The 27359-nt window shown below is 51.8% G+C and overlaps 1 protein-coding gene across 25 annotated transcripts in view; it reads right to left on the bottom strand.

The window, feature by feature from the left end:
* The window catches only part of RPH3AL (rabphilin 3A like (without C2 domains)), a 177639-nt gene that overhangs the window by 3730 nt on the left and 146550 nt on the right, over positions 1-27359 (bottom strand). For 11 of the 25 annotated variants that reach the window (XM_078372327.1, XM_078372325.1, XM_078372331.1 and 8 more), the window contains 3 exons: positions 26452-26595; positions 25659-25884; positions 22919-24368 (listed from right to left, as the gene is read on the bottom strand). In XM_078372327.1, coding sequence (XP_078228453.1) covers positions 24365-24368; positions 25659-25884; positions 26452-26595 — 374 coding nt within the window. In that variant the 3' untranslated portion in view covers positions 22919-24364. Of the gene's footprint in view, positions 1-1288; positions 1451-9862; positions 9997-16988; positions 17311-17449; positions 17577-18650; positions 22561-22918; positions 24369-25658; positions 25885-26451; positions 26596-27359 lie in introns of those variants that run through there. The other 14 variants (XM_078372334.1, XM_078372340.1, XM_054255544.2 and 11 more) reach the window with 5 other exon arrangements.

The following is a 27359-nucleotide window of genomic DNA, read 5'->3' as shown; positions in this document are numbered from 1 at the left end:
CTCAGCCTCCCAAGTATCTGGGACCACAAGCATGCACCACCATGCCCAGCTGATTTTTTAAATTTTTGTAGAGATGGGGTTGTTACCCAGGCTGGTCTCAAACTCCTGGGTTGAAATGGTATTCCTGCCCTGGCTTTTCAAAGTGCTGGGATTACAAGCATGAGTCACTGCCCCCAGCACAGGATGTCTATCAACAATGCCGACTACAGGCCCCACCTCACACCCACTCAGAATGTGTATGCACAGTGAGGATGCATCTTAACCAGCACCCCGATGATTCTGGTGCACAATGAAGGTTGAGACTGGCTGGGTGAGAGGGTGCTAATGGTTTACCACAGTGATTGTCAACCTGCTGGGCTGCCTCTGTGCTGTTTACATGTGTAACACAAGCCCATCATGACATCCCTCAGTATTTAGTGATTCTTCACTGGGGAAGTGAGTGTCTAACCCGAAGTGGGTGCTGGGATTTCCAGAGGGGTTTGGCAAAGCCACTCTGGGGAGTCTGATCTCCTCCTGTTTGGATATTCTGACCTCTTTCCTGTTGGGGAAGGACCATTTAATAGCTCTTCCTAGAGTAGGTAACGTGTTTTTGAGGAAATACCCTTAGTGCAGCACTTGGCTGGATGCTCCTTGGTTGGCATCTTGGCTGGTGTCCACATACCCAGAGAGGAAGGGCCCTCTCTGACCCTGGCCTAACATGTATCCCCTGTTTACCTTCCCTGATTACCACAGGGGCTCCTATCCTGCTGTGCTAATAGTACATTCTCTGTATTAACAGAAAACTTTAACCCAACAGAGGGGCTTGAATGGAGGAATTCCAAACAATGTTGCTGTTTGATGGAAAGGGGCCTTCCAAGGTCTCCTGTCTGTTCATTTATTCCTGAAGCCACATTTCAACAAATATATATTGGGCACCTACCCTACAACAGGCCCCTGCTGCATTCTGAGGGGGCTGGTAATAAATAAAGCCCATTTTTCTTTAGATTCCACATGACGGAGGGGAAGTCAGAAAGGGATGTAGGAACCACCACTCTGGGGTCCCATGTCTCCTTCTTGATGTGTGCCATAGCCTTGGCATGGAGGCATGCTGGAGTGCTGATGCCAGCAAGTCAGCTCAGCATTTGCAACACAGCTTGTGGCTGTGAGAGGCCAACTTGATACATTAAGTGATGTTAAAAATGCAGCCTATTTCTGATAATTTATTATGCACATTCTCATAAACACATTACACTCGTCACAGTACATTTACAAGCACCAGGCCTCCCAGTGGGGAAAAGTTAACACCTACCTAATGATGTTGTTTTGCAGATGTCAAAGGCGCTGGTGCTGCAGTGATGGGCTCAATGGAGCAAAGAAATACGAGTCTTTTTTTCTATCCAGGGACACCAGGAGGCTGCCAGGGCTGGGCGGAAGAACAAGGCTCTCTCCCTCCACCCTGCCAAGGCCTGGGCTGTGGGATTGGAGAGAGGCCGGGTGAGAGGCTCCCCTGCCAGGAGAGACTTAGCCCAGGATCAGGCTGCCTTTGGCAGGAGATTAGATGTCAGAGGGATAATGCTGAATCCTCTGGGGAAGCTCTAGAAATGACCTCTGGGAGAAAGAGGGGCAGAGCCTGAGGCTTATGTGACAACACAGACGTGCCTTCCTCCCACAGGCCTGGGGACCCCTAGAGCCTAGGATCTTCATGACTGGGGTGAACATCTCAGCGTTATACGTGAATTAGAATGGGCAGAAATTTTAACAAAGCCAGGGCTGGTGGAAACCCAGGGCCAACAGCCACCAATGTTCCCTCTAATAGCTCTGAGTTAAGGGTGCAATTCAAAGGTATTAACAATGCAAGTGGTAGCTGCCAATGATAAGCTGTTCCATCTTTTTTTTTTTTGATACAGAGTCTCCCTCTGTGGCCCAGGCTGGAGTGCAGTGGCATGATCACAGCTCACTGCAACTTCTGCCTCCCAGGTTCAAGCAATTCTCCTGCCTCAGCCTCCTGAGTAGCTGGGATTACAGGTGCCTGCCACCAGGCCTGGCTAATTTTTTCTATTTTGAGAAGAGATGGGGTTTCACCATATTGGCCAGGATGGTCTTGAATTCCTGACCTCAGGTGATCCACCTGCCTCAGCCTCCCAAAGTGCTGAGATTATAGACATAAGCCACCACGCCTAGCCCACTTTTTTTTTTTTCCTTAAGGGACAGGGCCTTGCTCTGTTACCCGGCTGAAGTGCAGTGGCATGATCATGGCTCACTAGTCTTGAACTCCTGGGCTCAAGAAATCCTCCCACCTCAGCCTCCTGAGTAGCCAGAACTATAGACATGCACCACCACGCCCAGCTAATCTTTTAATGTTTTATTTTATTTTTGAGACCAAGTCTCGCGCTGTCGCCCAGGCTGGAGTGCAGTGGCGCAATCTCGGCTCACTGCAACATCTGCCTCCTAGGTTCAAGCAATTCTCTTGCCTCAGCCTCCTGAGTAGCTGAAAATATAGGCACATGCCACCACGCCCAGCTAATTTTTTGTATTTTCTTTTTAGTAGAGTTGGAGTTTCACCATGTTTCCCAGGCTGGTCATGAACTCCTGAGCTCAGGCATTCTGCCCGCCTTGGCCTCCTAAAGTGCTGGGATTACAGGCGTGAGCCACCATGCCCAGCCTATGTTTTATTTTTTTAGAGGTGGGTCTTGCTATGTTGCCTGGACTTACATGAACTTAGTTTTGCACTTACTACAAATGTGTGTACCTGTAAACAATATATGGTATTGTTCTGCATACTTTAAAATGTTATATAAATGGCATCATTCTGTACATATCCTCATTAATCTTATTTTTGACTTACTATTGCTTGTGAAATTTATTCCTGTTGATGCATCTAGCGACAGTGTGTTTTTACTGCTGTCTACTATTCCACTATGTGAATACGGCATAATTTTTTCTCTTTTCTCCTATTGTTGGACATTTAAGTTAGTTCCTATGTGTGACTATCATCAACATGCTACAATGGCTATTCCTGTTTGCTGGTCCACATATGGGACAGATTTTTTTTTTTTGGGTCTCACTCTATTGCCCAGGCTGAAGTTCAGTAGTGCCATCTTGGCTCATGGCAGCCTCAACCTCCCCAGGCTCAGGTGATCCTCCCACCTAAGCCTCCCAAGTAGCTGGAACTGCAGGTGCACGCCACCACATCTGGCTAATTTTTGTATTTTTTGTAGAGATAGTGTTTGCCATGTTGCTCAGGCTGATCTCAAACTCCTGAGCTCAAGTGATCCTCCCACCTCAGCCTCCCAAAGTGCTGGATTACAGGTATGTGCCACCATGCCTGGCCAGGGAGAGTTTCTTGGATAGGACATTCGCTGAGCTGAAGGGCTGTATATCTTTAGCTTGACTAGAGAGTGTGTAGCTGCTCCCCAAACTGGTTCTAACCATTGCCAATCTCACCAACCGTCCATAACGGCACCACCTCCTCCATGTCCTTGTCAACACTTGGTATCGCCAGACTTGAATTTTTGCTAGTTTGATAGGTGTGAACAGAGTTTTTTGTATTTAATTAGTTCTCCTGGCTAATTAGGAGCTACTTCATTTCTGCTGCTAAGGGTGGACACATGCCATCAATAGATAAATGCAACAAATTAAAAATTGAAGAGCTTCTACCTATAAGGGATTGGCTAACCTTATAGATTAGTATATACTAATGATACATAGTAATATATATAACAATATATAAATTAGTATATACAACCTTATAGTATGCCTCACCTGTACAACAGAACACTACACGACCAATAAAAAGGATGTGTGCGCTGATACAGAGGATATACTGGTATTCTGATGTAATAAATATCTTTTCATCTCTAAGACTTATTGTTAAATAAAAAAGCAAGAGGCATAAAAAGCATATTCCCTTTGTAAATGAAAGGAGACGTGTACACATACAGATTTTATGTACATGCACAGAATACCTCTGAAAGAATGAACAGGAAATGAAAAGAGCAGTTCATCTGGGAAGAGCACCCGAGGACAGGGAAACTTTCTGCTCTGTGAATTTTTACCACATATGTGTATTAGCCTGTTAGAAAAAATAAGCCCTAGAATAGGCAAATTCATAGAGACAGAAAGTAGAATAGAGGTTACCAGGGGTTTCAGGGTGGAGAAGACGTGGTTATTCTTTCACAGATGCAGAGTTTCTGTGGAGGCGATGAAAGAGTTCTGTAGTGGATAGTGGTGATGGGACTTAATGCCACTAACTGTATACTCAGAAGTGGTTGAAAGGGGCCGGGTGCGGTGGCTCACACCTGTAGTCCCAGCACTTCAGGAGGCTGAGGGAAGTGGATCACCTGAGTTCAGGAGTTTGAGACCAGCCTGGCCAACATGATGAAATCTCATCGCTACTAAAAATACAAAAATTATCTGGATGTGGTGATGGATGCCTGCAATCCCAGCTACTCAGGAGGCTAGGGCAGGAGAATTGCTTGAATGGGGGAGGTGGAGGTTGCAATGAGCCAAGATCATGCCACTGTACTCTAGCCTGGACGACGAGAGAGAGACTCCATCTAAAAAAAATAAGGTTGAAATGGCCAGGCACAGTGGTTCATGCCTATAATCCCAGTACTCAGGGATGCCAAGCCAGGAGGACCACTTGAGCCTAGGAATTTGAGACCAACTTGGGAAAGATGGTGAGACTCTGTCTCTACAAAATTTTTTAGATTAGCTGGGTGCAGTGGTCTGCAGCTTGTGGTCCCAGCTACTTGGGAACTGAGGCAGGAGGACTGCTTGAGCCTAGGAGGTTGAGGTTGCAGTGAATCATGTTCTCACCACTGCACTCCAGTCTGGGCAACACAGTGAGACTCTGTCTCAAAAAAAAGAAAAAGAAAAAGGAAAAAGAAATGACCAAGTACAGTGGCTCACGCCTATAATCCCAGCACACTGGGAAGCCGAAGTGGGAGGATCACTTGAGGCCAGGAGTTCAAGACCAGCTGGGCAACACAGTGAGACCACATCACTACAAAAAGGAAAAAAGATCTTAGCGGGGTATGGTAGCATGCACCCGCAGTCCCAGCTACTCAGGAGGAGGCGGGAGGATCCCTTAAACCAGGGAGACTGAAGCTGCAGTAAGCCATCAGTGTGCCACTGTATACCAGCCTGGGTGACAGAGCAAGACTCTATATCAAAAAAAAAAGATGATTGGAATGGTATATCTTAGGTTATGTCTTTTTACCACAATAAAAAGAGCAGGAAAAAAATAAGCTCACAATAAAAAAATTTTAATTGCAGCATTTGAAGAATAATTACTTAAGACTGTCACTTTCCGAATCCCAGGCCCCTTCTTCTTATTAATTTATTTTCATTTTTAAGAGACAGGGTCTTGCTATGTTGCCCAGGCTGGCCTCAAATCATCCTCCTGGCTCAGTCTCTGGAGTAGTTGGGTCTAGAATTCCAGGCACGTGGCACTGGGCCCAGCCCCTGAGTCCTAACTATGATGTTCCAGGGAGGGAGGGTGGGAGCTGGGAGTCAAGACCCCACAGGAGGGGAGCCGTCACTTCCAGTCCTCTCACAAGGTGCAGATGACAGCTTCTGAGGTCCTGACTTAGATGAGCGCTAACTCCCCACTGGTTGGGTGGCCTGGGGTCCCTGCACTTCCCCAGCCCCCACCCTCCTTTCTGCCACAGGTCTCCTCCCTGGCCTCAGGACTTGGAGGCTGCACCCCTCTGGACCTCTGGATATAAGACCTTTGATGAGGTGGCCCCTCCCACCATATCGTCCAGCCTGGCCCTCTTCTACCCCTTGGCAGTGCAGCCCCCCCACATCTGAGGCTCTGCCCACCCCAACATGCCCAGCCCTCACTGAAACACCCTCCGTGATATCTCAATGCCTTTGCCGGCCAATGTGGCCCCAGCCCCCAGCTGCCCCACCAATGGCTTCACTTCAGCCCGTTTTCCACAGCCACACCCAGGCCACACTGCTTCCTCCCTAAATCACAACTGCAGCCCATTCTAGAGTGCAGGGGGAAGCACTTGGTCCTCAGGGGTGAGGAGCAACCCTGCCCCCTCTCCCGCCTGTTCCCTAGGCCTGCCCCGAACCCTCTGGGGCTCCCAGGGCTTAGGAAACAGTTCAAAGACCATTAGCTCCAAGGAAAACCCCAGCTGGCATTCCTTCACTTTCATTACTTATGAATCAGCTTCCCAACTGGAACCTGCGCTACTATTTACTTAGTACTTCTCTTTAAACGGACTCACTTTAAAATCTCTTAAATACCCAGGTTAGCTTTGTCCTAACAATAATATCTGTGATGGGAATTGATATGCTGATCATGTGTCTCTATGGCACATTGAAGTAAACATAATTATTACAGTAAAATGGGTGGTGCTGAGTCAGTGAGGGTTAAGTAAATGGCTGAGGTCTCGTAGCTAGGAAGAGGCAGGCCTGCACTGAGGCTTGTCTGGCTCCAGAATTGACACCTTTGACCGTTGCCACTTACCCCTGGCCTATGGCAGTTACCTGTTCTCTGCCCCGGTGACAGGGCATGCTTGCCAAACACGTTAAGGCTTCGGGTGGCAGAGGATAGTTCTCTGCGGGTGTGTAGAGAGGGCAAGGTAAGCTGAGCTTTGCTCACCATCCTCAGTGGCACCTGCTGGTGCTGGGCCAATCCTCTGCTCCCTCAAACTCACAGGACAATGACCTGGGGGTCCCAGACTCCCTGTAAGTCCTGGCCTTCAGGCTCATGCCCTGCCTTCCTCAGAGGGCTGGGGGTCTGTATCAGGCTAACCACACAGCAGCCCCTGTCCCTGTGCCCCCCCCATGCCCATTCCTGGCTCCCTGACCCTCTTCTGCCCTAAGGCAAGAGCAGGAGGCACTGTGTTGGCCTCAGTCCTGAAACCTGAAGGCTGAGAAAAAGCCCATGGAAGGGATGAAGGAAGGAGGAAGGGGTCCGGGCAGGGGTGTGGGGAGGAGTGCAGTGTTGGGGGAGCTGCCTGTGGTGAAGCCTGGCTTCGGCTCTGTGTGAAGGGGCCCCATGGGCAGAAGGTGGAGGCCAGTGGCCCCCATGGCCGCTGTCCCTTGGGCTTGGTACATGGTCACCCTCCTGTCACACTCCCCTGGATGCTCCTGACACTGAGGGCTCCACCTGCCTTCTGGGTTAGCTTGGGGGCCCTTTGCAGTCTGCATTCAGAGTCAAAGACTCAGGGATGAAGGGTCCTTATAACTCATTCAGGAACCCCCATCCCTCACCCCCTCTGCAGTCCAGCGCCCAAACGTACCCATGAGCTCAAGCTACCACACCTCTGCTCAGGCACTCTGCCTGCTGGGCGGCTTCACCCACCCTTGACCACCCAGCAATGCTGCCCTCAACACCCTACTCAGGTGTGCAGCCAACGTGAGCTTTCCACAGTGGTACATCTGTGCCACCCTATCGGCCTTATCACACTTGGTGACTGTTGTTCAAGGCCACCCCCACCTGCAAGGCAGTCCCCAACGGTGTTGAATTTCTTGAGGACCTGGGTGGGACACCACCATCTTTGTGGCCCCTAAGCTGGGGGGTCCAGATTGAGGCCTCGGAATCCCCTGGGAGGTTCTCGGGACCCACCCCCAGGGAGCCCAGGCTTCAAGCCCAGAGTAGGGCCATGTTCTGGAGCAGGGTTCTACCAGCACGGCTTCCCCCATCTTTGTGAACATGGAATTGGAGGCCGAGAGGCGGCCTGAGCTGTCCAAGGTCATGTAGCAACATTGAGGCAGGGCCAGGGCTCCTAGCTCCCTCTCGAGCTCTATCTAGCTCAGGGCTTGGCGGCCACCAGGGTGACGGTTCCTGCCCCACATAGCTACCAGCAGCCAAGATGGTGACTGTGGCTCACCCCCTATTACAGGGCCTTGGACAAAGTTCCTCTTACTCAGGAAGAACCCATTTCAGGGCTTTCGTCCTCTCTCCCCACACTCCCATCTGCCCAGGCTCACAGCCCCGTCTGCCTCTGCAGAACAAGAGCCCTGGCCGGTGCCACCTCCTGGAATATCCTGACACCAAAGCATCCCATGAGGGGCTCATTCACACTGAAGGTGTCCCTGGAGGCCAAGTCCTCGCGAGGCCTGGGGAACTGTCGAAAGCAGCTGTGTTCAGGTCCTGCTCCTTTCTGCTCTGCAAGGCTCCTTGGAGGCAGGGACCTAGCCTGGTGCTTGACTCACGGAGGACAAGCACTCAGCTCACAGAGGTGGAAGGGAGGCAGCCATGGGGTAAGCACTGAGTGACGGGCAGCTGGGTAGGAGGAGGAGGGAGGCCAGCCTGGCTCCTCCCTGCCTGTGCAGCTCCCACTCTGGGCCAGTGGCCTTGGAGACTGGAAACAGCAGCGCTTAGAGGGAGGAGGGAGTGGGAGCGGAGGGCCATCCATCAGTGGGAACACGGAGAGCCTCATAAATCAGGGAGGCTGTCTGTGCCGGTGTCTGGGAGCCTGGGGGGCAGGCTGCTCTCTGGGATTGGAGGCGGCCACGCCTCGGGGCTGCCCTAGTTGAGGAGGGTGGGTGAGCCTCCCTTCCTTTCCTGGCATTTCGGCATGTGATCCAAATACCTAACGGCCCCCACCCCCATCTGCAAGGCAGGCCATAATTTTGTTTTAATGATTCTGATTTTTAGTACACAAGACTAGAAAATAGCATAACGAATCCAAAAACATATCCACCAAACTAACATTTTCATTTTCTATGGAGGGTTTTGTTTGGTTTGCTTCTCTTGAAGAGTCATGGTCTTGCTCTGTTGCAATCACGATTCACTGTAGCCTCAACCTCCTGGGCTCAAGCGACCTCCCACCACAGCCCCCTGAGCAGCTGGAACCACAGGCACATGCCACCACATCCGCTAGTTGTTTGTATTTTTTTGCAGAGATGGGATTTCACCATGTTGCCCAGGTTGGTCTCAAACTCCTGGGCTGAAGCGATCCTCCCCCGTTAGCCTCCGAAAGTGCTGGGATTACAGGCTTGAGCCACCACTCCCGGACTGAGATTTTTTAACTCAAAAGATTGTAAGCGATAGAACATAAAACTGCATAAAACACAGTTGCCTAAAATGATTAGTTACAAAGCAGACATCAGCATAATTACCACCTGAGTCATGAAACAGGAAGTGACCAACCTTCCCTGCCCCCACCACGTGTTTCTCTCATTCAGCACCTCTCCCTGCCCCCGTTATTACTGGTTTCTTTAGAGATGGAGACTTGCTGTTTTGCCCAGGCTGGACTTGAACTCCTGGACACAAACAATACTCCTGCCTTGGCCTCCTGAGTTGAGACCACACACCATTGTGCCTGGCTTTGCCCTTATTATAATATAATAATAAGGGCATGTGCCTGATTTTACGTGACATCACTGCTCAGCTTTCCTGGTCTTTTAAAAATATAAATACAGTAAAACATTACAGATCAAAATTCCCTTCCTGAGGCTCAACCCCACCTCAGTGGGCAAGCATAATTTTGAAATCTACATACATCATTCCAGGCTGTATTTGATATTTTTACTATACACATAGTTTAAAGCTTTTCATAAATAAAAGCGAGCCTATATATATTATTCTGCAAGTTGCTTTTTCACTAACTCCAAATGCCTTGTAAAAAACAGCTTTATCGAGGCATAATTTATGCACCATAAAATTCAACCATTTCAAGTGCACGATTTAATGATTTTTAGTAAATTTAAAGAGTTGTGCAACCATCAGCACAATCCAATTTTAGAACATTTCTATCCCTCCTAAAAACTCCAAATAGGCTGGGCATGGTGGCTCATGCCTGTAATCCCAGTACTTTGGGAGGCCAGGGTGAAAGGATTGAGAGAGGCCAGGAGTTCTGAATCAGCCTGGGCAACACAGCGAGATCCTGTCTCTACAAAATGTTTGTTCAAAAATTACCTGGACACAGTGGATGCACCTGTAGCCCCAGCTACTTGGGAGGCTGAGTCGGGAAGACTGCCCAGCAGTTCCAGATGCAGTGAATTACCGTCTCACCGCTGCACCCCCGCTGAGCCGACAGAGCAGGATCCCGTCTCCAAAAAGAAAAAAAGTCTCAGTGCTTTTTCGCTTTCTCTCCTTTTTTCCTAAGTGCTTTTTGATACACATTTTAACTGCCCCTTATAAAGCTTCTGCTCTGTGCCAAGCACAGCTGTAAGGGTGTTAAATATGTCACCACATTTAACATTCATAGCAACTCCACAAGGTGACAGTCTTAGGGACGATGACACGGAGGCACCGGGCGTAACAAACTGTCCACGGCCACCCTATTAGAAGGTCACAGAATAGGCCGCAAGGTCACAGAATAGGCCGCAAACCCACAGTCTGACCCCAGAGTCAGCCACCTGACCACCCCACACACAGCTGCCTTGCACTCATGCACTCTTACTGCCGTGTGGTATGTCAGGCAAATGTTTTTATCCCACCATACGAATGAGAAACCAAGGCCTGGAGGGGGTGAGTGACGTGCTCAGCATTGCTGGATGGAGAATGACAGTGGGGATTTGGATTTAGGTCCATGTGACTTCAAGCTCGCCTGGCCCCTTGCTGGTCTCCTAGGCTGCCTTTCCTTTTCATTACAGTCAAGAGAAAAGAAGAGGATGAGTGGAAAGGGGGAGAGAGTTATGTCATAAAAAGCTTTTTTTTTTTTCTTTATTGAGACGGAGTCTCACTCTGTCACCCAGGCTGTAGTGCAGTGAGTGCTGTGATCTCGGCTCACTGCAACCTACACCTCCTGGGTTCAAGTGATTCTCCTGCCTCAGCCTCCCAAGTAGCTGGGATTACAGGCATCCACCATCATGACAAGCTAATTGTTCGTGATTTTAGTAGAGACAGGGTTTCTCCATGTTGGCCAGGCTGGTCTCGAACTCTCGACTTCAAGTGATCCACTGTCCCAGCCTCCCAAAGTGCTGACATTACAGGTGTGAGCCACCATGCCTGGCCAGAACAAACTTTTAACTTCTTTTATGCTCATGCCGATATCAGGGATACACTTACATATGTACATGTGCAACACAGGATCTCTGAACACCAGCTCTAGTCAGTGTGTGTACACGTCTGTGTGTAGGCTGTACATGTGCGTGCACGTACCACTCTAGATGCACGCTCACACAAGAACATAGTGTGCACACAGATGCTCATGTGCACATTACAGCACACACACAGCTGGACACACTGAAATGACTAGAACTGCTGTTCATTGATCCTGTGTTACTCAGGGTGAGGAGAATGTCAGTGTGTATGCGTGCTTGTGTCTGTGGTAAGAGATGGGTGTTCAGTCTTTCAGGGTCCCCTGGTGGCCCATCTCTCAGGATCTGGAGCTAAGAAAAGCTCCATCAGGGTAGACCCCTTCACCAAAAGGCACTCTCAGCTGGGAGGGCCCCATGCCCCACCAGCCTCTCTTTACACTATCAGGTGCCTGCTGGGGTCCTTAGATAAAGTTTCAGCACCTGAAGATGGGGCTGGGCATGATCTCTGGGGATTGCCTGGCCAGGTACGGCCAGGAGTCGAAGCCACCATATCTCTTCTCACTGGCCTGGATGCTTCCGTCCCCAAAGCTCTCTGGCCCCGGACTCCTCTGAGTCTACACAGACCTGCAAGGACCTATAGAAGCCACATCTAACAACAGCCACACAAGCAGCAGGCAGTGAGCAGACATGAGTGGCAGACACGGGGCCTCACCCTAAGTCCAAGAGCAGGGCACAGCAACTCCTGCCATTTCACAGATGGGGAAACTGAGGCACAGAGGCCTTCTGCAGGGCCCTGTGGCTGATGGGGGATGGGCTCCCGATTTGAACCCAGGCTGTGTGTTGACTGTACAACCCAGAGAACACTCAAGCCCGCTCAGGCAGCAGCAACATCCTGGCCTCGGAACCCAGGAGTTCTAGGGTCCAGCCTCAGAGTCTTGGTCCGGCCCTGGTGGTTTACAGAAGCCAAGACGCTGACAGCTTTTCTCACCTACAACAAAATGGGGAAGGCAGAGGGCAATGTGGGAGTGTTTCCTAAAGTTAAATCCTTTCATTAAAAAACAACACAGCCTTTTTGTTGACTTTCCCCCTTCCCTTTCTAAAATAAGGGTGATCTTGTACAATGCTTATTACTTTGTATTCTTAATTTAGCAAGATAAACATGTGGGCAGCTGCACGCCAGCCCCCAGATCTGGGGGAGGGTTTTCTGGTTTATGGACTGTCTCAGGTTCGAACATGCATGGGACGTCCCCTGTTCCCTGTGCCTTAGCCTGGAACTGAGACTTCTTTTTCTTTCATATCTGTCCTTCCCAGATGTCCTATTTGCATTTACCAAAACAATCCAGTTGAGGAAATCCTATCCAGTATGTTTGAAACCTTTATGCTACCAGCTCAAACTGTGGACTGAGTTAACAGTAAAACAGAGGAAAACTCTTTCTTATTCAGCAGTCAAACTTCAAGGCAACTTCAGCCCCAGGAACTCAGTCAGTTCCTGGGAAGTGAAGGAATCAAACAAAGACTTCTAAGCAGTAAAAAATGTCTTTAGAACAGAGCTAGGCTCAGAGAGAGCTCTGGCCTTCCTTCGAATTAAGAATGATTTGGTGACCTCGTTTATCTCCCTTCTCCCAGCAAGGCTCAGCCTCCCCAGGGGTCACTGGCAGCAGACTCAAAAGGAAGCCTGGAGGGCCGTCTGGGCTGGAGAAGGAAGCAGCCCCAACACGCTGGGGTTGGGCAGTGCGGGGGCAAAGAGTCTCCTTACTTCCACAGCAGCCTGAGTCATCAAACAAAGTTGACAAGACACTTCTACGTTGATCTGGAAAAAGAAGGTACTCCTAGTACATCTTAGATTTCCATAAAATGGGTGAAAAGGCAATCGTAAAACCACAACAAACCTCAGGCAAGGGAAAAGATGAACTTCTGTTATCCGGAAGCCTCAGAGAGAGCAGAGGGTTCACAAGTGAGAGCCTTGGCTGGGTGGGGGTAGGGGTCAGGCCGGGCCCTTTGCGGAATCAGCAGCGGTGTGGGCTCACCTGTGGAGCTGCTCCTCTGAGAGGGCCTGACCCCCTAGATAACTGGAGGGTCCTGTATCTAACGGCAGCTTGCACCCAGAGTCCTCTGATCACAGAGCGGGCACAGATCAGGAGGGTGAGTCAGGGCAGCCCAGCAGCTGCCATTTTACTTCTGCACCATTCTGAGCATGTGCCCCACCTTATTTCATGTAGCCCTTGGTACTGCTGTGTCCAGGAGGTAGAGGCTCAGAGAGGTCAAGTTACTTACCTGAGGTCACACAGCTAGTATGTGCCAGAGCTTGGAAGAGAATGCGTATTTGTCTGACTCCAGGATGTTGGTTTTCTGCCTTGACTCCAGCCTCTTCCACTGGCTGGTGGCAGGTCCTGGGCCTCTAGGGAGGACGTGCCTGCTCGTGGCCGGCTGTGTGCCTGGCCTGGGATTGACCTCATACCCTCTCACATCTGGGGGCTGCACTGACTGCGGCGGGCAGAGTGCCTCCCTTTCTCTTTCCCTAGATACCAGCTCTGACCCCTCCAGTTTCCACCACGATCACAGCGTTTTCAGAGTCAAGCAGGGTATGAGGGAAATTGCTCTTTCCCTGGAATAATTAATCACCTTGTTATTTCTGTTAGCTGACCCTGTTTGAGCCTGAATCAGTGCTGAGTTGTTTGAATTTCCAGCTTGGAAATCCCCAGGCTGGGCGGGAAATGGTGTTTCCTGAGCTAGGAGCAGACGAGGGGCCTGCTGCCTGCAGGCTTTGCAGAGGGAGGGTCGGAGAGTGTTTGGGACAGCGACACAGTGGGGAGGAGGTTGAGGACAGAACCAAGCCAGATTTGTGATTCTTCTGGGCCCAGAGTGGGGGTGTGGTGAAATTCCACAGGGCCTGCTGGGCTGATAGGGGGGAAGGTGGTGGAGGGCTACTGTGACCTGCAGTCAGCAAAGGCATTGGTATGAGTGGGGAGGGGGCTGTGGAAAGCAAGGGGACCCCTGGACCAGGGCACAGAGGAAGGCTGTGAGGGGCCTCAGGAGACCACGTGAGAAGCACACCGCTCACAAGCACAGGCCTTGGGCTAAACCCTCGCTCTGCCACGCTCTGCGGTCCCGTGAAAGTCACGGACCCCCTCTCAGCCTTGGCATCCTCCTCTGTGGAGTATGGGGAATGACAACCATCCCACACTATTCCTTTAATGTGAGCGCTGAGGGTCAGCTGGAGCTCTCTTGGCCTCCAGCTGGGGGTCCATGGGACCCAGGTGCTGGCTGTTTAGGGTGATCAGCAATCCCCAGTTTGCCTGGAAACTTCCCTGGTTTCAGCACTGATAGTCCCACCTCTTGTGAAACCCCTTGGTCCTGGAAAGTCTGGGACGGTTGGTCATTCTGCCTGTGGTCTCATGCGCCTCAGCTGCATTAAAAGCGCCAGGTCACATCTGTGTCCCGGGGAAGGCCAAAGCCCCTGCTAAGGTTTCTGTGATAGCACCTCTGGCTCTGAGGTCTGCTTTGGCTGAGTTAATTCAGTGTTGAAGTAGATACGTGATCTGGCACACATTTCTGAGCCACAGAGACTCAGATGTGACATTCAGCCCCCTTTCCCCCCAAATTCAAAAATCGCAAGGCATCTGGGTGTGTGGGACACCACAGACATCTGGGGTGGGATGGGGGGGCTTATGTCAACTCAGCCAATGGAACGTGACCTACAAGCCCTTTACACTCCTTCAAAGTGTGTGGGATGCAGGGGTGAACAGCAGCTTCTCTCAGCGGCCTTCTGCTTCACCTCCACTCTGACCTCTGCTCTTCCCTCTAAATTCTGTTCGTTTTCAAAGTCTCTTTTGTGGCCTTGGCCCCTAGTTGAAATGTGTCCTTTAAAAGCATTTTTCCTAAATGAAGACACTTCCTCCCCAGAGGAACTGTCCCCTCCGCAGCTGTTGAGGAAATAGCAGGTGTGTTCCACCTGCTGCGACACTGAGTTACTGTTTAGACTTAGAAGGCCCTAAGAGCTGCGAAGACCCCTGGGATCTGTTCCAGGCCCTGCAGGTCACCATCCCTGGCTGCAATAACCCTTTCTTGCATTGCTATCAAGAGGTACCCAAGACTGGGTAATTTATAAAGAAAAGCAATTTAATTGGCTCACGGTTCCTCAGGCTGTACAGGAAGCTTGATGTTGGCATGTGCTCAGCTTCTGAGGAGGCCTCAAGACACAATCCTGGCAGAAGGCCAAGGAGGAGCAAGCATGTCTCATGGTCGGAGCAGCGAGAGAGTCGGGGGAGGTTCTACACACTTTTAAATGGCCAATCTCATGAGAACTCACTCACCAAGGGGATGCTGCTAAACCAATCATGAGAAAACCGCCCCCAAGATCTAGGCACCTCCCAGCAGGCCCCACCTCCAACACCAGGGATCAGAGTTGAACCTGAGATTTGGGGGAACACAGACTGAAGGGAGATGGCTCTGGACCCCAATTCAGAGTCTGGCTGATGGCTCTCCCGTGTGTGCCTGCAGGAGCTGCTGGGCTTGGATGAGGGGCTCTCCCCATGTGAGGAGCCTGGCGACCTGGGTGTCACCCACAGCCTAGGGCAGAGATGCCACAAAGGCACAGACTTTCAGGGCCAGGAGACCGTGGAGTGCACCTGGCCCAACCTTGCACTTAACAGGGACTCTGAGGCACAACTAGCCAAGTGACCCATGTGTCCTTACACTGTGGCAGCAGAAGAGCAGAGGGGAGTGCTGCTGTGGCATACCTGAGCAATGCATTTTAAGACACAGTCATGCCTTGTAGAATAAAACTTGTCAGTGACAGCCTGTCTACTCGGCAGTGGTCCCATAAGATTGCAAAGGAGCTGAAAAGTTCCTACCACCTAGCAATGCTATAGCTGCTGTAATGTCACAGTGCAACATGTTACTCACTTGTTTGTGGTGATGCTGGTGTAAACAAACCTATACAGTGCCAGAGTCACACAAAAGTGTACAGCAATGTCCTCCACCCTCACACTCACCACACATTGACTTACCCCAAGCCACGCCAGGCCTGCAAGCTCTATTCATGGTACGTGCATCCATCCCCCACCCACCCACCCATCATCCATCCAACCATCCCCTCCCTCACTCACCCTTCCTCCACCCACCCATCCATCCCCTCACCCATCTGCCATCTCCCCATCCCCTAGTCGTCCGCACCCCTCCAGCCCCTGCTCACCCCTCCCTACCCTCCATCTGCCCATGCATCCATGCATCCATTGATCCAGCAACACTTCTTGACAGCTAACCGGGGACTCAAAGATAAACAAGCCTTGACTTCTGCCTTCAGGAGCTGGGCTCTGGGGAACCCAGCATTGCCACGCCACGTCTGGAAGCACAGACTGGGAAGGAGGTGTGGGGACTGATCTGAGCAGGCCCCTACTTTGGGGGGCAGGGATGACACAGCCCAGTTTTGGGTTCCCTTCTCCCCATTAAAGAGCCTGGGCCAAGGTGGAGGCGGAGGCAGTCAGGAAGGAGGGAGGAGGAGGGAGAAGCTTCACTTGTCAGCTGCTCAGCAGGTACAGTCAGACTTAAAATGCCCCCAAAGAACAGCCGCTGAGAGGCAGGGGGTGAGCATGCTGAATTATCTTCTGGTAACTGGCATTGAAGATGCTGCAGACATCCTGGGGTCTGCATCAAAGGGCTGAGAGCTTCGCCCATCTTGCTGGAGATGGAGGGGCACCTTGTCGGGGGCTCCCGAGGCTCTCTGAGCTCCCACCTCCTCCTCCTCCCGCCCGTCTGCTTGGTACTGTTGGGGGTGGGGGACATGCTCTGCTTTGCTTTCTACACAAGACAGCCCTTGGTGGGTGGGCACTGCAGGTCAGAGCCCTGACCGTTTGCAGGGGAAAGGAAAGGGACAGGAGACTGGAGCATCAAGGTCCTGCTCTGTGAGGACACCAGGATGAAGCCACAGCAGGGGCTCTGCCCATGTTCTTCACACACAGCCTGGCAAGGGCCTTCTCCTCACACACTCCGGCCAATGCCGGTGACAGGTTTTCCCTCATCCTTCCCCTGTGCAAAAGAGCATTGGAAGCACCTGGATGAGCAATTCAGACTAGACCTCCACATTTATTTGAGGCAGGGTCTTGCTCTGTCACTCAGGCTGTAGTGCAGTGGCACAAACACAGTTCACCGCAGCCTCAAACTCTTGGGCTCAAGGGCACCTCCCTTCCCAGCCTCCTGTGTAGCTGGTACTACAGGCACACATCACCATGCCTGGGTACTTAAAAAATTTTGTGGAGATGGCATCTGTCCATATTGCCCAGGCTGGTCTCCAACTCCTGGGCTAAGGTAATCCTCCCCTCTTGGCCTCCCAAAGTGCTGGGATTACAGGTGTGAGCTGCTGCACCTGGCCTCCTCCGTATTCTGTAAACAGTAGAACATATTCTGTGTCTGTAGGTACTAGTGTGTGCACACTTGTGTGTGGGTCTGTGTGGCATCCATCTCCCCTGGCAAGGCCCCTTCTGCCTAGTACCTCCCACAGCTGGGCCCTCCCGCTACTCACCTTGTGCGGGAGGCTTCAGGGAGGAGTTCCCCACCCGGCCTCAGCCTCCTTCCTGCTGGGGACCAGTCATAGGGGAGGAAACTGAGCTTTTTCCTTGTAGCCAACTCAGGCTCATTGGCTGGGCCCCCTGTGAAAAAAAAAAAAAAAGTCAGATTAATAAGAGAAGTCTGCACATGTATTTAATAAGTGTTACGTGACACAGGAGCTTCATGAAGAAGTGGAGATCTGAAGAACCTCTATGATGAGTATTTCTTAGAGCAGCTCGATGAGGGCAGAAGGTGGTGGAGAACCGTGCTTGGGTGAAGAGAGCACGGTCAGTGAAGCGAGTGGGGGCCTGAGCCAGGCCTGTTGCTCCGACCCTGCTCCTCGTCCTCATGATAAGATGCTCCTTTCCTCTGGGTATCACGAGAGTGCTTCTCGCATGAGGGGCTTCTGACCTGCTTCAGGGGAAGGTCGAACAGTCCTTCTTGCACCTGCTCCTTCTCAAATTTCTTCAGCTGAAGACACTCACTGGGCCGAAGTACTCTATTCTAGGGTAGTATTTCCAGAACCCGCCACTGTGCTGGCAGCATCCCAAACAGCCCTCTGGAACTTCCTGTCTCCACCAGGGAGCTCTGAGGAACTCTCTTGTCTCACACACAGAGTGACAAACCCGGAGGACTCGAAGCAGGGCTAGGATTCAGACCTGTGTCCAGTCAGGCACTCTGCTGCCTCCCCAGGCAGCCCCTCCACAGAGGGTCAGAGGATTCATCCCGTCCAGCCGTGACAGTTGAGCTGGCTGCACTTACAGAGTCTGTGCCCAGGAAAAAGCCAGGCTAGGCAGGACCCGCCCTATGATTGTAGGGCCTGGTGCAAAATAAAAATGGGGGACCCTTATTCAACATGATGAAGTGTTTTCAGATGGTGACAGCAGATCACTGAACCAAGCCCAGGGCCCTTCGAGTCCCTTCTTGCCCACAACGTGTGTCCACAGGCCAGCACTGAGGCCAGGAGGGCTCCAGCCATCACAGGAAGAGCCGAAGCTCCCGGGGGCGGGGGTGCACTCTGGGCTAGTGAGGGGCTCAGGAGGATGGCATCCTGCTTTAAAAGGAAAGGCAGACCCTGCATATTGCTGGTGGGCATGTGAAGTGGTGAGCCTCAGCGAACTGTGCTATGGTGGACCTAAAAACAATTAACTTATAATTTCCATAGGATCCAACAATTCCTCTGGGTAGCTATTTATTTATTTATTTATTTATTTAGAGACAAGTTCGGGCTCTGTCACTCAGGCTGGAGTGCAGCTGCACAATCATGGCTCACTGTAGCCCCGACCTCCCAGGCTCAAGTGGGAGGCCCCATCTCAGCCTCTGTAGTAGCTTGGACTACAGGTGTGGGCCACCATGCCTGGCTAATTTTTGTATATTTTATAGAGATGGGGCCTTGCCACATTGCCTAGGCTAGTCTTGAACTCCTGGGCTTAAGCCATCTGCCCACATCAGTCTCCCAAAGGGCTGGGATTATAGGCACGAGTCACTGCACCCAGCCCACTCTTGGGTATTTACCCAAAATAATTAGAAGAAGGGACTCAGACAGGTACCTGTACACTGCTGTTCACAGCAGCCTTAGTCACAGCAGCCAAAGGTGGAAACAACCCAATGACAGGTGAATGGATTCACAGTGTGGTGTGTACACCCCAAGGAATATCATCCAGCCATAAAATGGAATAAAATTCCGACAGGTGCTGCAATAGAAATTGACCTTGAATACACTATGTGAAGTGAAATAAGCCAGACACAAAAGGATGAATATATGATTTCACTTAGGTGAGGTACCCAGGGTAGTCACAGAGAAAGTGGGAAGGTGGTTACTCAGGCTGGGGCAGGGGACACGGGGTACAGAGGTTCTGTTTGGGATCATGGGAAAGTTCTGGAAATGGATGATGATGCTGGTTACACAGTGCTATAGTGTATTTAATGCCGCTGAACTATACCCTTAAATTCTATGTAATTTTGCTGCAATTTTTAAAAAGGGGGGCCGGTGCTTGTGGGAAGATGAGACAAGTGTGGGCACCTGTGAGTGGCATAGGAGCCTGAGGGATCACAGCTCTCCTGCTCGGAGCTCAGGTGCCACATCCCACAGCCGGGCTTCCCCAGCCCTCTGAGAGGCTGAAGGTCAGCCCAGAGACAGGCCCTGGGCTCCAAAAGCCCTAAGAGCTCACTTGATCCATGGAAGCTACAGGAAACCCTCCCAGTCAAAGCTGTCCCTGTAGCTGAAAGGGCAGCTGCTTCCATGAACCCACCCCCAAGTGCCAACGAAGGAAGACTGAGGTCAGAGCCTGGGGTCCACACCCAGGCTGGGCCACAGACATGAGACAGTTTCCAGAATGGGGCGACATCGCAGCACTACTGAGACTTACCCTCATTTGTTACGTTAGCATTGGGAAAACCCCCAGTGGAACGAGGGGCTGACCTTCTCCCATTCATCTAGAAGTTTCCATCTGTGCTGCCGACTCAGCAGCTGTCCCCACCTGAGCCTGCATCCTCTGCCCTTGGAATCCCAACTTTTCCATATCAAGCCCTGGCCTTGCAGCCTGCAGGGTATGCTCTTTGACATCTGACTACCCCGATTCAAATTTAGGCCCTGTGGACCTCTCAGGGCCTCAGTTTCCTCCTCTGTAAAATGGGAACAATGAAGTCCCTGACTCACTGCCCCACCCCCCTACCCCGTAGGCGAGGATTCCCTAAAGCTCATGGCAGGTGACTGACTCAACAAAAGGTGGCCTTGATGGTGATGACCGTCCCAGCACAGCAAAATGCTTCCTCTCTCCCTGGCCTTCACTCTGTGGAACTGAGGCTGTTTGTTGTCAGCAAACAAAACTCAGTTGGGGAGAGGATGTGGGGCTGCAGCGAAGGAAGCTGGGGAGCCAGGGAGGGCGCTGCCTGGAGTCTTGATAGGCCTCCCTCCTGGAGCCAGGCAGCTTCCCTCTCTGAAGCCTGCCTCACCTTGCTCGGCAGAACACACCGCAGCCACCATGGTTCACAGAGAGCCGGGAACAGGCAGGACAAATAGGGCAGGCTGTTGAGAACCCTGAGAGGCAAGGCCAGAAAGTGGGCATTTTCTCAGGTGGGCAGGATGCTTGCCTCCACTTCTGGGGTGGAAATGGCTCTAACCTGCTGGGCCTGTGCTCCAGGGCTGAGCAACAGCTTGGGATCATGCATCTGTCCCGGTTGGGACACAGCAGCTCTGAAGCTGACAATTCCAAGATGAAGTCGTCTTGATCAATGCCTCTCTAGGAAATGCATTTGGAAATGACCTGGGGCTGCAGGGACTGGGTCTGCCCTAGGCTCGGGGTTCTGGTGGGGTTGAGTGTGGGGGCTCGTGTTGCAGCAGGTCTGAGAGGGCTTCGGTCCGAGAGACGTGGGCAGAGCACCTGCAGTTGAGAGCTGCAGACAGACAGACGGACAGAGACCTGAGCCTCTCCCAGGCTGCTGTTCCCAGGTCGGGTGTGGACACAGGGACTTCTGGGCAGCCCACAAGCTGTCGTTTCTCTGCCAGGCAGGTGTTTACTCACTCATCTGCTATGGCCTCGGGGCTCTCACTGCCCATTCCCCTGCCTTGTGGGTTCATCAGGAGTTTGATGCTTATTTTTCCATAAAACCTAATTGTTATAAATGGAATATAGTCTACTATTTTAAAAGGGTAACTCTCCTACAAAGTTTATATCATAAAGCAGGAATGCCCTGCTCACCTTGAGTCTGTCTCAAGGTAACCCTTTCAACTCTTTTTAGTCCCATGGCATCTAAAATCTCATGTGGATTCCACCTTGATTTTGTAATTTTATAGAGCATTATGTATTATAAAATATAACATAGCTCTCATATGTGATCTCCCAGACACACATGAGCTTCTTGTATGTCCTTGTGCACCTCCTGTCCTCCTCTGGGCTGGCTGGCATTGGCCTCTAGCCCAGCCACCCAGCTCCACCATCATCTTGAGCGTTCTCTCCTGTGTCGGGCTCATTTCCTGTGGAAACGTACCCTCTCCCCTGGTTTTCTCCCTTGTTTCATGGAAGCACATCCTGGAGTAGCTGCCTGAGAAAGAGGGCAAGGGGGGTGATATTTTTCAGGAACTCATGTGTCTGAATGTATCTTCATTCTACCTTCACACTTCACTAAGTTCTAGCTGGATAGAAAAGTCTAAATTAGAAATTGTTTCCCCTCAGAATTCAGAAGATCCTGCTTCATTGTGCTCTGGCTTCAAAATTTGCTTTGAGAATTTCAGGGCCATTTAAATTCCAGATTCTTTGTGTGTGACCTTTTTTTTCTTCTTCGTTGGAAGGCTTTGGGATATTTTCCCTTTATCCTGGTGTCCTGAAATTTCTTAAGAAGGTTTGGTATAGTTCCTTAATTTTCTTACTTTGAAATATTTCTGACATATAAAAAATACAAATCTATATAGTGAGTGAAAGGCAACAAAGCACTGAACATGTGGGTGGGGCTCGTGGACTGGGGGACCCACAGTGGACTGGGCAGAGAGATACTGTTTGCGGAACCCCCAGTGTCAGGACCTGCCCATCTGTTCTCTTTCATCAGTTTTCCAGAGGTAAATTCAATAATGTCCTGCCTTGAGGGTGGACGGATGGGGACCAGGCCTAGCTTTTATCAGTCCCTTTCAGGGATTTTAATGAGTCCCCATTAACATCCTGATTTCAGTTAGGTGCCCTGCCCTGGCCTTTGACAAGGCTTGGGGTCCCCAGTCCAGAATCTTTTCAGATCACCCTTGGCCGGCAGTACACCTGTCTCCCACCATGCTCAGGGAAGGGCAGTCCCCAGGCCGGGAGACGGGACCTGAGGTCTAAAGACTTCTTTCAATCAATACAATTTTCAGACCCACGCTTAACTTCCCTGTTAGGGACACTTGGCCCCCTAAGTTCTGTGCATTTGGGGTATTCTGCAGAGCAAATAGGCTTGTTCATGCGTGGCTTCCTTCTTTGTAGACATTTTGGGGCTGACATTAAGTGAATTATACCGCTCCAGCTTCCAAAGCTCTTCAGATGTCGCCATCCGTTGCCATCTTCTCTCCTGTTCTTTTTCTCTTTGTGGTTAATGCCATTTTCATTCCTTTATGTCACTCTAGTGGGGTTTTAAGGGACAGAGGAAAATATGAATATATTCAGTGCACCATATGTAACCAGCAGTCCTTGTCCATTTAAAATTCATTTTTGCATACGTACGTATGTTTATAGAACTCATTGTGATTATCTGTGTTGTGAAATACTTCCTTTAGTATGTAGATGGCCTTGCTTATCCGTGCAGTGTCAGGTGTGTGAGCTGCATGAACACACACAGATCTAGCCCCTCCTTTCTCTGCGGCTTAGGAAGTGTTCCAGCAAGTCAATGCATCACAGTTTTTTCCATCTATTTTCTATTGATGCATCTCAGAAACACAGGCAATTGTGGTCTTTTGATCAACACACTGGCTCAATGCAAATTTTAACCTTCATTGTTTTAATTCTGAAGCATAATGTGTCACAGGGAAAGTGAGTTTCTTTATCATTTGCCAGCAGCAAGGACAAAAAGTGAATGGTGGGGGCCCAGGAGCTCCCAGCTTGGAGAGAATGAGGCCCTTCCGGACCCAGGGACCTGGGGGTGGGGTGGGGGAGGCAGGAGGGCGGGTGTGGACACTGTCATGCACACGTCCCCCACATGTTCTCTCTTCAGGGAAGGGTTTTCCAGAAGCATTTGCCTGTACTCTGAAGTATCTGCATGCCAAGCCAAACCTACTGAAGAGAAGTGAACTAATGGCTGAGGGGAGCCACATGCCCTGGCCGGGGAGTTGCCTGAAGGCTGCTCTGCAGTGAGTTAACAGCATCCACCAGAACCATTCACAGCTCCTCAAGCTGAAGACAGGCTGAGCAAAAACCAGGTGGGCCGTGAAGGGATTCAAATAAACCTAATAGGGCCGGGCGCAGGGGCTCACGCCTGTTATCCCAACACTTTGGGAGGCCAAGGCAGGCAGATCACTTGAAACCAGGAGTTTGAGACCAGCCTGCCCAACATGGCAAAACCTTATCTCTTCTAAAAATACAAAAATTAGCTGGGCATGGTGGTGGGCACCTGTAATCTCACCTACTCAGGAGGCTAAGGTGGGAGAACCGCTTGAGCCTGGGAGGCAGAGGCTGAAGTGAGCTGAGATCATGCCACTGCACTCCAGACTGGATGACACGCAAGACTCCATCTCAGAAACAAACACACAAAAACCAAAGAACCCTAAAAATTCCAGGTTTCACCTGCAGTCCTGGGCCAGCCCAAGGGAGGGGGGGTCCTGCTCCTGCCTGCCAGAGCTGAAGAGAGGGGGAGGTGGGTGAATCTCACACCCCACTGAAGGGAGGGGAGGTGGGCGCTGCTCTGGCTCCAGTGCTCACCTCTAAGGGCCACACGCAGCTTCAGAGGCCATGCCCTAGGTTTCATTTCATCTTGCCATTAATATAGCAATGGAGAAAGCTCCACCTGGCTGCCCCTCTGACTTGCATGTGGGAAGTACCCCCCGCCCCAGCCCAACCCAAGACCCAAGCAAACTTACAATAATCACAAGGTAGGTTGGGGTTGTGGGGGGGGCCAATAAATAAGGTTGGGGTTGAGGGCAGCGGTGGGAGGGGTGGTGGATGCAGAAGGCCCCCCAGGAAAGAAGGGGTACAGAAAGGCACTGGGTGGGGATGTAGACAGCTCCCAACACTGGTTTGTTGCGTCATGGGCAACAGGGTGGCTGGCGAGGGCATAGGGACCTGTCCGGCAGCAGCCTCGCAGGGTCTGGTTCCAGCTTAGTCCAGAATCTTCCACGCGGAAGTCTGTTCCAGGCACCCAATGCCTCAGCCCAGGCAGCTGGAGGGGCCTACTGGAGCCACATCAGTAGCGGGGGCTGGCCCAGGTGTGTCTTTTACCTTTGGAGGAAAGAAAAGGCCACCACTCGGTGAGCAAGGGTGGAGTCCCTCCCTCCCCAGTGACAGTGGGGCCTTTGGGAATGAGAAGGAGGGCTGGTGGGGAAAGTGGGCTTCTGCTGACAGCACTCAGGCTCGAGACCAGCACCACACTGCTCTGCGCTGCTGTGTGATGGCGGCAAAGTCACCAGTCACTCTGGGCTTCAGGCCACCTCCCAACCCAGGTGACCAACACAGCAACCCCAAAATGCCGGAAGGAGCAGACGGACACAGAAATAGAAAATCCTCCTCCAAGCTGATCCTTTCCAAGCTGTTTCTTAAGCCTGGGAACCCTCTCTCCGCACTGGGCCACATGGCTTCCCCTTTATTACCCCCCAGAGGACCCCTAGGGGAAGGCAGTCTGTGTGGACACTACATTTTGTCTCTCTGGAATCCTGTGAGGGACACCTTATCGATAACAGAACTGGGTGCAGAGAGATCAAATATAAGGGTGAACCATATCGAATTACTGATATTTCACTGTTTTTGAACCAAAAAAATGCAATTTCAGTTTGGTGCGGTGGCTCTTGCCTGTAATCCCAGCACTTTGGGAGGCCAAGGTGGGAGGACTGCTTGAGCCCGGGAGTTTGAGACCAGCCTGGGCAACACAGAGAGACCCATCTCTTTGAAAAACACACAAAAAATGGCCGAGCATGGTGGCACCTGCCTATAGTCCTCGCTACTTTGCAGGCTGAGGCAGGAGGATTGCTTGAGCCCAGGAGGTTGAGGCTGTAGGTGAGCTAGCTGTGATCACACCACTGCACTCCAGCCTGGGCAACAGCATGAGATCCTGTCTCAAAAAAAAAGCAATTTCACGTGGTTCAACCTGGGGGGTCTGTTCAAGATCCCGTGGCTGTAGGTGGCAGGGCTGGGACAACGACTCAGGCTGCCTGATCCACAGTGACCTCTAACCTCTGTGGAGGACCCCTAGGAGGCTAGAGGGAGGGGGCAGGTCTGCTCCACAGCAAAGATGCCTCCTGGTGCTCTGCAACTTCTGGGGAACCATCAAGTCAGGGAGGGGAGGCGGGGGAGGCAGGCGGGGCATTCCTGCAGTGGCTGCCAGGTGCCCTCCACACCTCGGGAGGGAGATCGGCCATTGCCCTGGTGCGTGTGTGTACCCACAAATTGAGTGGGGGTGGGAAGTGGGAGAGGCATTCCCTCAGTGGCTGCTGGGTGCCCTCCACCTGGAAGGGAGATTAGCCACCGCCCTGTGTGGACCTGTGAATCCTCAGGCCAGGGAAGGGCCCAGCCCACCTGGGGCTTCTTTCTTGAAGGAGACAAGGCCGATCCTGCACCTGCACAGCTTTCTCTGGCCTCAGTGTAAGGAGGACCCCCTTCCCTGTCACAGGATGGTCCTGGGCCGGCCAGGGCTGGGGCCAGCAGGTACAGGGCAGAGTGGGATCCCAGGATTCTCCCCTCACTCTCTCCATGCCTTGGTTTCTCCGCCCATCAGATGGGGACGATAAGCCTCCCAGCCACTCTGCCAAAAGAAGGCAAGTTTACCCCAGAGGTGCCAGGCAGGCTGGGCTCTGTGTCCCAGGCCCTATGGCTCTGGAATCTCCCTCCTATGACCTGGGCTAGCTCCGGGCTGGGCTCTGTTTCCAAGGGGTTGTTGTGGCTTCCTCTGCTATGTGGCAGGTTTGGGGAGGGCAAGAGCTGTCCCACCTGGCTCCCAGCTCAGGCTGGGCACTTGCTGAGGCTCAGTGAGGACTGACTGCCTGGCGCATAGCAGGTGCCCTTGAGCGGGAGATGTAGTATCATAGCAAAGCCGTCACAGAGATGGGGAAATGCTTTATAATGCAGGGGATGGTAACCACTGCTGGAATTACCAAGTGGCTACAGAATCACTACCATGACCAATTTGGGCCCCTCTCTCTGTTCCTGGCAGGCCAGGCTGGGGTCTGGTTCACCTGGTCCCCAGCACAGTGCTCAGTAAACATAAAGCACTGACCATGTCACCCACCACCCTCCAGTTTGGGAGGAGTGAGTGAGAAAGGACGTGGCCGGGGGGGCAGGAGAGGGGAGAAGGCAGCAGCCGGGTACTCACCAGGGCCCTTCAGGTCAGCCCGGGGCGGGGTGCCCTGTGGGTCAGCAGAGCCTGTCCCGGTCTCACTGGCCAGGCTGCTCTGGCTCACGGAGAGGTGGCTGGGCGGGCGGATGAGCCCCATCCTGGGGGCATCCTCGCTGCCACCTGTGGGAAATCACGTGGGCCCCGTGGGTCTCAAACTGAGATGGGGTGATCACAGTCGAGGTCCTCGTTGGGAACCATGGTGGGTCTCTGTGGGATGTTTGCCCCCCACCCCACCCACATGACCCCACCCTCTGACCACTGCTACCGGGTCCAAGAACAGGCCTGTATGTAGGTCGTTTCATTAAGTCACAAGTCACCAACATGAAAATCCACAATGATCACAGACTGGGGATAAGGGTGGGGATGCATATTTTGGTTAACCTAATGAGAGAGATGTTGATGGCTGCCTTAACTCACTAAACGATCCTCACACAAACCTGGTTTTTGGTCCTTGCCTGGCCAAGAGAGAAGACGTGGAGCCCACTACTTTGCTGACCTTTTCCTGACTCCCAGTCCTATGTGGTCAGAGCTGAGGGTGGGTGTGGATCGAGGGGACCAGAGCTCATGATGGGAGGAGGGGTGAGTATAAAACCTGCTCTGGAAACCTAGGCTGGCAGGTAAGTTTCCTTTATACTCTTCTAAATCTCTAGACTCTTCAGCCTGAAGTCACTGGTCCAGGGAAAGTTTTCATCTCTTATACCATCTCTACCTACTGATATTGGCCACTTGGAAAACTGCACTGAGGAGGATTCTGAGGGCTCATCAGGGCTCTGTGACCACCTAGTAACGCCTGCCATGGTCATGGGAGTGGGGAGTGGTGATCCATGTGCCAGGCCTCTGCTAGCTCTGATTTAGCTCACACTTCCATTCCCAACCCAGTCTTG

The sequence above is a fragment of the Callithrix jacchus genome, chromosome 5 (assembly GCF_049354715.1).
Source record: "Callithrix jacchus isolate 240 chromosome 5, calJac240_pri, whole genome shotgun sequence".
Classification (NCBI taxonomy): domain Eukaryota; kingdom Metazoa; phylum Chordata; class Mammalia; order Primates; family Cebidae; genus Callithrix; species Callithrix jacchus.
This window is presented reverse-complemented; position numbering and strand designations above follow the sequence as displayed.